The sequence below is a fragment of the Dendrobates tinctorius genome, unplaced genomic scaffold (assembly GCF_039654945.1).
Source record: "Dendrobates tinctorius isolate UK_male_01 unplaced genomic scaffold, ASM3965494v1 ptg000121l, whole genome shotgun sequence".
NCBI lineage: Eukaryota > Metazoa > Chordata > Amphibia > Anura > Dendrobatidae > Dendrobates > Dendrobates tinctorius.
This window is the reverse complement of record NW_027361789.1, coordinates 633,988-648,110: the sequence shown is the minus strand read 5'-3', so window position 1 is coordinate 648,110 and position 14,123 is coordinate 633,988. Positions and strand designations below refer to the sequence as shown.

The 14,123-nt window shown below is 41.6% G+C and overlaps 1 protein-coding gene across 6 annotated transcripts in view; it reads left to right on the top strand.

Moving 5' to 3' along the window:
* LOC141046821 (regucalcin) overlaps window positions 1-14,123 on the top strand; it is a 188,787-nt gene that overhangs the window by 152,055 nt on the left and 22,609 nt on the right. For 4 of the 6 annotated variants that reach the window (XM_073541447.1, XM_073541445.1, XM_073541448.1 and 1 more), the window contains 2 exons: window positions 9,580-9,746; window positions 12,433-12,615. In XM_073541447.1, the coding sequence (XP_073397548.1) occupies window positions 9,580-9,746; window positions 12,433-12,615 (350 nt within the window). Of the gene's footprint in view, window positions 1-3,885; window positions 4,034-7,361; window positions 7,584-9,579; window positions 9,747-12,432; window positions 12,616-14,123 lie in introns of those variants that run through there. The other 2 variants (XM_073541451.1, XM_073541450.1) reach the window with 2 other exon arrangements.

Genomic DNA, 14,123 nt, shown 5'->3' with positions numbered 1-14,123 from the left:
TGTGTCTGTCCCTTCCAATGTGTCTGTCCCTTCTGTGTCTATACATTCCAATTTGTATTCCACTCCTAATGTGTCTTCTTCCCCAATGACCCAATCCTCCATTTTAGAAGAAATAGAAAAAGATACTGACCAAAGAAAGCAGGGATCACCAGTAAATATTCTAAATTTTATTAGACAACCATAAACATCACCATATAAAAACATTTAAAAGTCATAAGACATGACAAGATTGTCTTGTCATGTCTTATGACTTTTAAATGTTTTTATATGGTGATGTTTATGGTTGTCTAATAAAATTTATAATATTTACTGGTGATCCCTGCTTTCTTTGGTCAGTAGCTTTTTCTATTTCTTCTAGTGTATGTTTTTACTGACTGCAGGAGGATCCCTAACTTCTATTTGGTTGTGCCCTCCTTGTTTTCATTATTACAGCCAATCCTCCATTTTGTTGCCATTTCCCCTGTAACCACTCCCTCACCCATTCCTAACCAATCATCCCAGCCCAACACCCCTCTGGTCTACAATGTCACACCTTCCAACCAACGCTGATCCTAAACACCAATTTTTAATTATTGTTTGCTAAATTATGTTTGTTAAATTAAAATTTTTTGTTAATAAAAAGTTTTGTTTTCTCAATCACTGTGTTTATCTCTTTATTTGACAACGCACACGTGTGTATTGTATAACGGGTGAGATGTTATTATTGTTAAAGTTAGCAAACAATACAGGTACATTTACAAGCATATTAAACAATTTTGTCTTGCCATGACACACGTCCAATAACAGAAACAAAGTAAGCAGCAAAGTGATCCCTCATTTGGATAACTTCCAATGTACTCCTCAGAGGGTGATCTTGTTAATCATGCAATGTGCTAACTTCAGGTTCGTCAAGTTCTAATTGTTGCCGCTCTTTCTCTATGATGTAAATGTGCAGAACAAAAATATATAAAGTGCTCTCAGTGAGAGAAACAAAATAGGAATCTTGTGGGTATGATACCTTTTAATGGCTAACAAATAATAGTGAATGTTGTTACAAAGCAAGCTTTCGGGACTGCTTATGTCCCTTCATCAGGCTGAAGGGACATAAGCAGTCCCGAAAGCTTGCTTTGTAACAACATTCACTATTATTTGGTAGCCATTAAAAGGTATCATACCCACAAGATTCCTATTTTGTTTCTCTCACTGAGAGCACTTTATATATTTTTTTCTACTGGCTAACACGGTACTAAACCACTTTGTGCAGAACAACACACGCTTTCACTACCTCATCAACTTTCTGTTTTTAGATTGATGGCTGTTCCCAAAATGCGCCATTTAGATGCCAGAAATCCAAAGGCACACTCCACAGTTCTTCGTGCCCTTGTCAATCGGTAGTTGTAAATACTTTTTGTGTGATTCAAGTCCCGACTCAAGTATGGTTTTATGAGGTTGGCACACATTTGAACCGCCTCATCCTCAACCACAACAAACGGCATTGGCGGTCCTTCAGTGTTCGGAAGAGTTTGTGGTGTTGGAAAATTGAAATTATTGCCATACAAACGTTGGCCCATGTCAGAGTCTTTGTAAGTCTGAGAGTCATTTGCTCATCCAAATGAGCCAACGTACACGGCGGCAAATCAACAGTCAGCATCTGCAATCGCCATGAGAACTATCGAAAAGTATTTTTTGTAATTGAAATACTCAGATCCACTTCCAGCAGGTTTCACAATCTGAATGTGTTTGCCGTTCACAGCCCCCAAACAGTTTGGAAAATTCCAGGACAAATGTCTTGGAATTTTGCAGCATTTTCCAGCCAGAGTTCAGTTGTGGGTTGGGGGAGGAATTCACGCAGAACATCACATAAAGCACAGCAGGTGTCTGCGACTATCCCAGAAAGGGTGGCCACTCCAATCCGGAATTGAAAATGTAGAGATCTTAAGGTCTTTCCGGTAGCCAGGAATCTGCAGAACCGAAAATGTAAATAAAAAAAATCAGTAGATGGCTTTTATAACAATAATAATGACATGTGTTTCTTTTTAAAAATTACATACCTCGGGTCACCAACAGACGTTTCTCAGCAGGAATTGCTCGACGTAGTTGTGTGTCCTGCATGGTGATAGATTCTCGGACACGTTGCAGCAAGCCATTGAAGTTCTATTCTGACATCCTCGTGTAGTTGTAATACTTCTCTGGGTTTTCATGCAGTTCGGTGTACAACGAGTAGTAGGCTCCACGGCTCTCACTAACTTCAAATATGGGGTGTTGCCAGTAGTGCCAACGACGTCTTCTCCATCTTTGACTTCTTCTTTCTTCTTCACAAGCCACAGCAAAGGCAAAAGCCAATTTCAATTGCAAGTCCAGATTACGATAGAAGCTCTCGATGCCAAGATCCATCTTGCAGCTGGATACAGCAGCAATAGATGAGGATTTCATCTGAGCGAGGGTCTATATGCAGAATTCCCATGATACATGCCCATTGGACGTGGCTTGTTTCAAGGGAATTCTCCTGGAAATTTCGAACGCATGAGCTAAAACAACGCAAACGCATGCCAAAACCCATACAAACACATGTACACACAGTGTTTTTTTGGGCGTCATGCGTAAGCTGATGTGGATAAAAAATGCAGCGTAAGCATGCATTTAAATGCGTTTTGGCATGAGTTTGCGCATGCAGACGATACGCTACGAACAGAAACGCTAATGTGTACCTAGAACACACATGCATCATATGCAGTATTTTAGTTTTGTGACTTATTAATATACTAACATTCAGGGGCGTAACTACCGAGGTCGCAGCTGCGACGGCGCCGTGGAGTGCTTGGGGCTTGCCCAGTCCAGCAAAGAAGCAACCGGCTTCATGTGGGACCTGGGCTTCGATCACGTCCTGCGCCCCCTCCTCCAGCATGGACTTGGTTATGTCTCAGGTGATGGAGGATAAGACCTGCTGCAATAACTCTGTGACCAGTCACATGGAGCTCCGTGACTACAGAGTGCAGGGGGAAGGCGCGCATTCAGGAGCACACAATGGCTACTCTGTGAGCACAGGACCTGTGATGAGGTCACAGGAGGGGAGGAGTCAGGGGTCACATGATCAGAAGCCTCTGTGTATGCAGGACTCTGCTGTGCTGGTTGTCATGGTGCTGGGTGAGGGTAAGTTTATGTATGGGGTCAGGAGGGGTTTACAGGGTGTAAGGAGCTGAGCTGCGCGTGTACGAGGTGTACGGAGCTGAGCCGCGCGTGTACGAGGTGTAAGGAGATGAGCCCCTTGTGTACGAGGTGTACGGAGCTGAGCCACACGTGTATTTTGGCAAGGGGGGCCCATTTGAAAGTTCGCATTGGGGCCCATAACTTTGTAGTTACGCCACTAACATTTTTTTCTAAAGTTAGAATATGATGAAAAAGTTCACACCTGCTGGGACAGTCTGGTTTATGCTACTTCTGCCTCTTTTTATTATGCTCGAAATCTTAAGGAATTATATCAGATTTACACCATTTTAAATTATTTACAAGTTCTCAACCTTAGGTTCACATGGTGATTACACTTTTTTTTATCATTTTTGGAAACTTAAACAATTATTTTTTTATAAATTAGCTTGCTTTCTCTCTACCAGCAGTTATTGCTTAATCAGCCCACCCATTACCCAGTTGGCACACATTGTAGGTTCAGGATTTCCAGCATTGACTTTGATTGAGGGGACATTTAAAATGTACCAATGACAAACTATACAAAGCTGAATTTGCTAACATTTTATGGATTGACTTTGTAGAGGTGGTAAGGATCTGTTAAGGCTCTGGTTATAGATTTGTGCTGGGCTAGTAAGAATGGACTTCTTTGCGGAATACCAGTGCATGAAGAAAGTGCTGAAGAAGCCTAAAATTTCTGCCTGAAAAGACAGGAATATTTTGCTAATACTCAGCTACAGTCTTTTAGATGTATCAAAGGTGCTTCAACTCCTGGAGTTAAATATTAATAGGCTTTAAACATATAAAACAGGAATTATCCCAACCTGTTGCATCAGGTCACTGCAGGGACTCTGGGCCCCGATATCTCTAGGTAATATCTTATTTCATACCTTTATGATGTCTGTATTATAGAAAAGGTAAAGGACAGCCTGTATTCTGTACTGAAATACTTTTACAATTGGAAACTGGATATATGTAACACAATGCAGTATTGCAAATCCTTGGAAAATCAGTCTCTTGGGTTACAGAAAATGCATTGCACTGTTTCCAGAACTTCCATTCATTGGTACATGAGTTATTATAGAAACTGTGCCGCTCACTTGCAATCAGCTCATTCCGTAGTTACACCTCAGGTGACAGCGCTTGGATAGCTGAGATTGGAATAACCTTTCAAGCAGTTATTTCTTGTCATCTATGATTTTTTTTCTGTTTTCATATTCTAATAGGAGCTGGAATGTACAACAGCTGCAGGCATGTGTTGAGAAGGGACTGACTGTGATGAAAAATGAGCAGATGACGGGGTTTGCATTGTTAGAGTTTTATAATGTGAATCTGTTAACAGGTTTTTGCCAATTAATCTGACGGCATCATAATGTAGAGACAAAGATCCTGATTCCTGTGATGTGTCACTTGCTCTGCTGCTTGCTGTTGTTTTCATAAATTCACTGTTTTATCAGCAGCAGGTTATCAATGGAGGAATAGTTAACTTACTGACATGTAGTCCTCCATATTCAAGAGCTTTGTATAATTCCTCCCCCACCATTGATTTCCAGCTTTCTGCCTCCACAATGTGTACATAGAGAAAGCTGTCAATCAGTGTTGTTGAAGGGGTTATACAGAGCTCATCATTCAAGAACTTTTAGATCTGCAGAACAATAAAAATTGATTTTATCAAAACTGCAGCAAGCAGCTCAATAAGAGATATATTGCTGGAATCAGGGTCTCTGCCCCTGCACCATGCTACTCTCAGATGTGTGAACAAAAACCTAGTCACAGATTACCTTTAGTGGGGTTTTCGGGGCTATGCATAGATTTTTTTTCTTCAACTCTATGTGACTGCAGATTACCAAATCCTGCCAGTCTGCAACACACACACTGTCAGGATTCCCTTCTTTTGCCAGTTTGTGCGGGCATCAGTTGACGGTAAGTATGTAATTTGAATACTTTTAGTCATGTGCAGAATGGCAACTTTTCTAGCATCTCTCAATGTTCTGTCGAGAGAATCAGATGAGAAGCTAGTTGGCGCAGGACCGCAACTGCACAAATTGCATATCCTTGCAGTCACGTGAAGATTTCTCTAGCTGGCGGAGAAGAACCATGACAGTATGCTGTCAAAATGTGGCAATTTGCAGTAACTTAGGCACACTGCAGAAATGTATGCTTAACCCAGAAAACCCTTTTAATACTGTACAGTGGTACTTAGGCCGGCTCTGGGTTTTTGTGGGCCCCTTTAACATATACCACGATTCATGATGCACAGATACAGCAGAGAAATAGGTATACCGTAGTTCAATGCCAAAGATTTCCCTTCTCACATTACATGAGTGATATTTATTGTAAATTCTTCAACACCATACATAAATATAATGCATCCCATAGTCCTCCATATAGTGTAATGCACAGCCCATATTCCTCCACATACAGTAGTACAATGCACAGCCCATAATTCTCAATATAATATAATGTACTCCTATAGTCCTCCATATTGCATAATGCACCTCTATATATAATGCATAGCCAATAGTCCTCAATATTATTATCTTACACAGCCCATATCCTTCATATAATATAATGCACAGCTCATAGTCCTTCATATAGTAGAATGCAAGCCCATATTCCTCCATATAGTATAATGCACCTCCTTTTATAATGTACAGCCCATAGTCATACATATAGTATAATGCACAGCCCTTGGTCATCAATGTAGTATAATACACAGCCCATAGTCATCTATGTAGAAGTATGGCCACTGATATGAATAAAAAAAATCTAACCTTTCTTCCGCTCCCCCACTGAGCGGCGTCCTCTTCTAAAGCTGGCAGCTAACTTCAGAGTACAAGCAACAGGAGCACATGACGTCACTGCCATGTGCCACTGGTGACGTGCACACCTACGTCAGCTGCTGGCCTCTAATTGGCCGGCAGCATGTATTCTCAGGAACGGACCCAATGGGTCTGTGCATTGCAACACACTTCAGCTGAATGTGTGTCCGAGGACGCATATCCACCTGAAGTATTTGCTGGCATTGTTGGGCCCCTCACCTATCGGGCCGAGGTGGTTGGAGCGGTGACTGCTGCGATTGCAGTAGTTACGCCCCTACCAACGGTGAGTCTGTCCAGGTCCTTGGCACTTGCCCAGGTGTCGGGTGGTGACACCTGCCCTAGTGGTACTAGATGTCTTGTCTGAATCCAGTTTCTCTTGTAATCCTCTTTGTTGTGATGATGAAGATGTTGGCTGTATGTCACATGTAAAACTCTTAAAAAAAAAAAAAAAAAAAAAAAAAAAAAAGGGAGAAAAAGACTAGGCTAATGATGCTATGCACATCCCAATAGACAATAAAAAAACCTTTTTTTCATATTGGATACAATAAGCTAAAAACATTTAAAATACAAACAAAGAACCAATAACCCAGACACCCCCAAAAAAGGCAATATGAACCTAAGATAAGGCCCATATTGGACTATTCACAGCCACCCATAAACAGGCACAATTCTATATAACAAGACAGCCATGTACATTGCAGGCAAAGATAAGGCAGAAAAACGGACTTGATATCAAGCATATAATAAATCAATGTAAGAAAAAATGTAAATCCTAACTGCCCTAAAGCATGTGAAACTAACGACAGAGTGAAATTGCCTAGTGCAAAAGACGCCCAAGAATGGTTATACCATGGCTGAAATTGCAAAGTTGCAGTGGATGCATAACGAGCAAATTAGAACCACCAGATACAGGTCAGAGCTGCAAGAGTTCCAAAGGGGTTAAAGAAAGGGGGTGTAGGCAGGCCCCACGCGTATCGCGGCTGCGACTGGCGGCTTCGTCCCGGGGCCATCACAACACATTAGGAGACCGCAATCAGAGGACAATAAAACATCCAGACTCCTTATCTATGAACTGGTCCAATATTTATGTTTCTCCCTCTCCCATATTTTTCTATCTACAGGCTAACACGGTACAAAGATATATATCTTTCCTATATGCTTTTCAATAATTCTTATAATAATTAGTAAAATCTGCCTTAAAGTTTTTGACCTGAAAAAAAAGAAAAGGAAAAAAAAATATCAAACCTTCCCCTTTACTAGGATGTGTAAAAATTCCATTGAATTTCATGTCCCTTCTCTACGCCTGTCAGTGGCATGCTGCGCTGCTCCAATAGGTGGCCTACTTGGATAACTGCTGGATCCTTTTTTTTTGTTGATCCTTTGACCGCTCAGCAGGCGAGAGAGTTGCAGGAAATGAACTTACAGAGGAGAGCGTCCTATTTGTGAGATCAGGCCTTTCACTGCTCCTTCAAGTTTTCAAAAAGAATCTTTCTGATTGCTGAGAAAAAAAATCCAAATCTTGTAAATGCAGCAGTTCTCGGGCAAGCAGTTTTTGTGTTGGTTCGTTATGGTGATTTAGAAAAACCGTGCAGAATCCTGGTATGTTTTAATCTCTTCTAGTCTTATGTGGTGTATATGTCTTTGGCCTGTTTCTGGAATATTCTGAATGCCTCCAGGAACATTTGTAATCTTTATGTTTATGACATTCTGAATTAAATTATTTGTTACATATCTTACTTGAATTTGGCAAAGACAATCCTATATTTTTCATACTATCCAACAAACCTTACAAAATCTAGCATTACTCAAAAAGTCCAAGTGTGACTTGATGGTAATTTTACAAACATTACAACCAAGCGGTCTTGACAGAGTATCTAGGAAAGGGGGCTGCCGGGGCATGTGCCCTGGGCGCAGCTGGCGGGGGACACAGTCGGGCCACCTAATGCTGCTGCGGTCCAAAGTGTTTCCCCCCCGACTGCATTCTGTAGCCCCCTGGAGACTGGGAGTCGGCAGTTCTCTAAGCGGGCTGTCAAGGTGACAGCTGGTTCAGAGAAGCCGTAGCGCGCCGGCTCCCAGTTTCTTTCAGACACGGATACAATTGAATCTCTGACCACCGGGTCAGAGTGACATCAGCAGCGTGATCAGGTCATGTGATCACGCTGTTGACGTTACTCGCCGGCGTGGAGAGCATGGTGGTAAGTGCTCCATGTTAGTGGAGCTGAAGACACTGAATATGGTGGGTAGATTTAGTGTAACGGGACTGGGGGAATATTTACTGTGTATGGTGGGGTATTTACTGCTTGGAGGGGATTTACTGGATGTGGGGGGTGTATTTACTGTGTGTGTGTTTGGGAAGGTGTATTTTTCTATGTGTGTGGGGGGTGTTTACTGTGTTTGTGTGTATGTTGAGTATTTACTTTGTGTGGGGAGGTATTTACTATGTGTGTGGGGGTGTATTTGAATTTGAAGACACAATATGAGGAAGAGGTGAGATGGGGGAATGGGTGCAGACACAGTATGGTGAGTGGCGGTATGGGTATGGACATAGTGGGAGGAACAAGGGGAAAATGTATGCAGACACAGTATGGGGAGCGAGGGTGTTGGGTAGACTGGAGAACATGAAAGTCTGCAGAGACAAGCTGTGAGTGAGAAAACTCATCTTAGCATCTGGACAAGATGAAGAAGAAAAGTAATAGAATGACTCCAGAGACCACGTCATCTATCAGGTATCTAGAGGTAATTTTTTTTTGTGACACTGACTAATTCTCATATTTTTATTTATGTTACGAGCATTAAAGAAGTTGTCTAAGTTTGTGATGAGTCTGCAGTCAATTCTATGTGACTGTGCAGATTTCTGAATTCTCACAGTGTGTGTTGCACACTATCAGGATTCTCTCGTGCCAGCGATTTTCACACGTGGTCACGTGCTGACTAATCATGCGTGGCCTGACTCATTGAAAGTGAATTGAGCGAGGCTGGACATGTCTAGTCAGGAGGTGGCCAGAAATATGCAAATCTTTCTGTGAGAATTCAGAAGCCTGCAGCCACCTATAGTGACTGCAGACTTTCATTTCAAACCTGGCTGCACCCTTTAATTATAAAATGAAGCTCTGTAGTCAATCCTAAAAGCGTGTAATATCCTTACTGTCAGGATTCAACTCTGCTTGCAGGTTACAACAGCCATCACATGGCCACTTCACTCATATGCGCTTTTCATACTCATGGTCCTGTGACAATGAGCTTCTCTTCCTGCTTCTCTCAGTTTTTCAATGAACATTGAATTAGGGTGAGCAAGTCGTTGGCACTTGACTAAGTGTGCAAATCGCATATGTTCTTGGGAAGGGGCGGGGGGGTGTCACCAAACTGAATTCTTGCCCCGGTGCCACAAAACATAGTTTATGACCCAGAGGTGTATCTAACCACACCAAGGCAAATGATCAGGTGAGCATGTGATCCGACCCAGTTTCAACCTAACTAACATAAGACAGCTGTCATTGCAGCCATGCTCTTGAATGCTATATGTACTGTATGATCAGTATGTCTGATTTACAATTCTATGTATTCATAATTTGTTTTAATGTCTCCATCAATTCAGAGCCATGTCTTCTATCAAGATTGAATGTGTAATCACTGAGAGGTATCGAATAGGGGAGTCACCAGTCTGGGATGAAAGGGAAAGTCTTTTAGTATACGTTGATATTACAGGACAGAAGGTCTGTCGCTGGGACCCCACTACTAACAAAATCCAAAGTGTATCTTTAGGTAAATGTCCCACTTACAAAATTAGTTGTTTTCAGGGGTCTGAAACCATTATGATTGGGATCTATTACATATTCAGATGCAAGCAATTACTGGACTAATTATATACACTCACTGGCCACTTTATTAGGTACACCATGCTAGTAAGGGGTTGGACCCCCTTTTGCCTTCAGAACTGCCTCAATTCTTCGTGGCAGAGATTCAACAAGGTGCTGGAAGCATTCCTCAGAGATTTTGGACCATATTGACATGATGGCATCACACAGTTGGCGCAGATTTGTCGGCTGCACATCCCTGATGCGAATCTCCCGTTCCACCACATCCCAAAGATGCTCTATTGGATTGAGATCTGGTGACTGAGGAGGCCATTTGAGTACAGTAAACTCATTGTCATGTTCAAGAAACCAATCTGAGATGATTCGAGCTTTATGACATGGCGCATTATCCTGCTGAAAGTAGCCATCAGATGTTGGGTACATTGTGGTCATAAAGGGATGGACATGGTCAGCAACAATACTCAGGTAGGCTGTGGCATTGCAACGATGCTCAATTGGTACCAAGGGGCCCAAAGAGTGCCCAGAAAAAATTCCCCACACCATGACACCACCACCACCAGCCTGAACCGTTGATACAAGGCAGGATGGATCCATGCTTTCATGTTGTTTACGCCAAATTCTGACCCTACCATCCGAATGTCGCAGCAGAAATCGAGACTCATCAGACCAGGCAACGTTTTTCCAATCTTCTACTGTCCAATTTCGATGAGCTTGTGCAAATTGTAGCCTCAGTTTCCTGTTCTTAGCTGAGAGGAGTGGTACCCAGTGTGGTCTTCTGCTGCTGTAGCCCATCTGCCTCAAAGTTCGACGCACTGTGCGTTCAGAGATGCTCTTCTGCCTACCTTGGTTGTAACGGGTGGCAATTTGAGTCACTGTTGCCTTTCTATCAGCTCGAACCAGTCTGCCCATTCTCCTCTGACCTCTGGCATCAACATGGCATTTCCGGCCACAGAACTGCCGCTCACTGGATTTTTTTTCTTTTTCGGACCATTCTCTGTAAACCCTAGAGATGGTTGTGCGTGAAAATCCCAGTAGATCAGCAGTTTCTGAAATTCTCAGACCAGCCCTTCTGGCACCAACAATCATGCCACGTTCAAAGGCACTCAAATCACCTTTCTTCCCCATACTGATGCTCGGTTTGAACTGCAGGAGATTGTCTTGACCATGTCTACATGCCTAAATGCACTGAGTTGCCGCCATGTGATTGACTGATTAGAAATTAAGTCTTAACACACAGTTGGACAGGTGTACCTAATAAAGTGGCCAGTGAGTGTATTATATATTGGTCCGTCATCAGTGTATACGTAACAATTCTTTTTTAATTTACCTTTTTACATTGTTATATTGAATGCTATAGTTGATTCCAGTACTCTCATAAAGATACCTAAGTATGTGTGGTTGAAGAACAAATTGGCTATGCTTAATTGAGCTTACATTAAATCTAAGCTACATACAGTGCCTTGAAAAACTATTCATACCCTATGAATTTTTTCACATTTTTTCACATTACACCTACAAACTTAGATGTTTTTTATTTGGATTTTATGTGATATATTGGATGGAGGCCCGATGCTATTGCATCGGGAGGGCGGTAATGTTCACATTCACGTCACTTGGCAAGTAAAAAGGTTTTAAATACTAGAGTAGGGACTGTCCCACAAGGGTTGCCGTGATGTGGCGGGATGGCTTGTACATTATTTTGATCAAAATTATGTTTACTAAATACTCTTATTATTATTACCTTTATGCATTATTTGCAGTTTATTTTTTACTTTTTAGTTCAGGATATTTGTGTTTTTTGCTTTCTGTTTTCTCTGAGAATAAATTACACACAGGTGGACTCAATTTACTAATTAAATGACTTTAGTAGGCAAATGGTCCCTCAGCATTTTATTTTTTATTCAATTTTCAGATTTATATTGTTTTAAATAATTAGAAAACCATGTATTATTTCCTTTACACTTCACAAATGCTTGTTACTTTTTGTTGGTTTATCACATAAAATCCCACTAAAATACATTTACGTGTATGTATGAGACGTGAAAAAAATGTGGAAAAGTTCATGGAGTATGAATTCTTTTTTAATGCACCCTATAGGTTAAAGGGAACTTGCCTTGTGCTCAAATGCTAGTAACCTGCAGATGTAGGGCTAATCTGCAGGTTAAAAGTGTTACAAAGTTCCCTGACTGCCTTATTGAAAGCACTGCTACTGGGAGAAACTGAACTTTAATACTCCTGGGAGCTGCCAACTTTCAATCATAGTGACTACAGTACACAATGAGCGGCGGCTGTAAGCTCGACCCGGCACTTTGACAGTTCATTCTGCACTGATGCGCTGCAGAGCAAGTTGTTAATGAAAGTGCCAGGGGGTGCTTACAGCCACTGCTCACTGTATCCAGAGTGGTGACTGAATCCATTCCTGGCCTCTGGTGGCTCCCGGGAGGAGAAAAGTTAATTTCTTCCCATTAGCCATGATTTCAGTAATGTGGCCAGGCAACTTTTGAATGCTATTATCTTGCAGATTAACCCTACTTATTAGTATAACGGGACATGACCGTTTCCTTTTAAATTGTATATAATTCTAATTTTCAGTTTATTAATGAAGATGTCAACTTATTTTGTCGTCTCTGTAGAGGAACCAGTCGGCTCAGTTGCCCTTCGAAAGTCTGGTGGCTATGTAGTTGCCACAGGCACTACATTTGCTGCACTGAATTGGGAAGACCAATCCGTAACCCCCCTTGCTCAAGTTGATGAAGATAAACCAAACAATCGTTTCAATGATGGAAAAGTGGATCCAAAAGGAAGATTCTTTGCAGGTGCAATAGAATATATTTTTCATTACTAGTTAAAATGGTTCTTACCAAAATGTCTCCTTCTAACAAAAAAAATCGAAACTAAAAAAGCATTAAAAAAGCCAATCTGGTGATCATATGTCATATATCAACTATGTGGGTTCTGGAAATTATCTGATATTGCTGGGGAAGTGTCCAATCATGTAATCTATGGATTGGTAGAGTCCTCCAATATAAGACCATGATTAGCTATAATGGTATGTTTCCACGTTGCGTAGTAGCAGCGCTTTGGACGCAGTGGAAAGCCCGCTCCGCCCAAAGCGCTGCCCCCTTTTTACGTGTGGTGATAATGCATGTGTTCATTGAACACATGCGGAATCACTGCATCTTATCCATAGACTGGGACGCTCCATCTCCGCAAGATAAATAGACATGCTGTGGTCTATAAAGACGCACCGCATGACCGGTTTCGTGGGTGTGTCACCTGCATCTTTGTACACATAGTGGAGATGGGATTTCATAAAATCCCCTCCACTATGCTGTTATATCTGGACGCTGAGGACTGAACGCTGCAGCTGTACGCAGCGTTCAATCCGCAGCAAATCCTGATGTATTACGCCACGTGGAAACATACCCCTAGAGGGAAATAACAGTATTTGTAGTGGTCCACCAAGTTACAACATTAATACCAGGTTAATTCCAGGACAACTATTGTAAACTGAAACCATTGTAACTTTAGACAATAACTTGATAGAAAACCTAATAATTTTCCCCAAAACACCAAATTACAACCCAAAATGGAAAAAAAAATATAAAAAACAAATAAGTCCTTTAAAGTACCTATCACCAATCTGGGGCTGTACTTTTTATTTAAAGAAGCTCTCCCGTGAAGTTTTATTTTTGCAAAATCTAGCTGCTCACTTCTTCTTGAAAACGTATATGTCTGAAGGCAAATCCAAATGCCCCACCTTCCTTCTGAACCCCACAGTGTACCTAAACCACATATTGCATCCACGTTTGGCATTTCTGAAGTGATGAGAGCCTGCCTAAATTAATGCGTGCATGCCTCCAGAAGCACGGGTTGGGCATAACGCACTGGTGACTGCAATGTACTGGTCACTACAATGGCAGTTTGCGATTTTCACTCGGCAACATACATTGCTGCTTGTTTCTGGAAAATACCAATGGAGTCAAAATTGTCACTGCACCTTTAGATAAGCTCCCCAAGGGGTACAGTTTCCAAAATTGGGTCACTTGAGGGGGGATTCTGCTCTTCTAGCAAATTAGGGGTTCTGTGTGTGGTGTCCGCAAACTGTTCTAGGAAACATCTGCGCTTCAAGAGGTAAATAGCACTCCGTTCCTCCCGAGTCTCTCTGTATGGCTAAGTAGTACTGTACAGTCACATATGGTGTATTGACATGTTCAGTAGAAATTGAGGGACACATTCTGGTGCCATTTTTACCCACTTCCTGTGTGAAAATGTAAAATATAGGGCTAAAACAAAATTTTGTTCGTAAAAATTAGTTATTTTT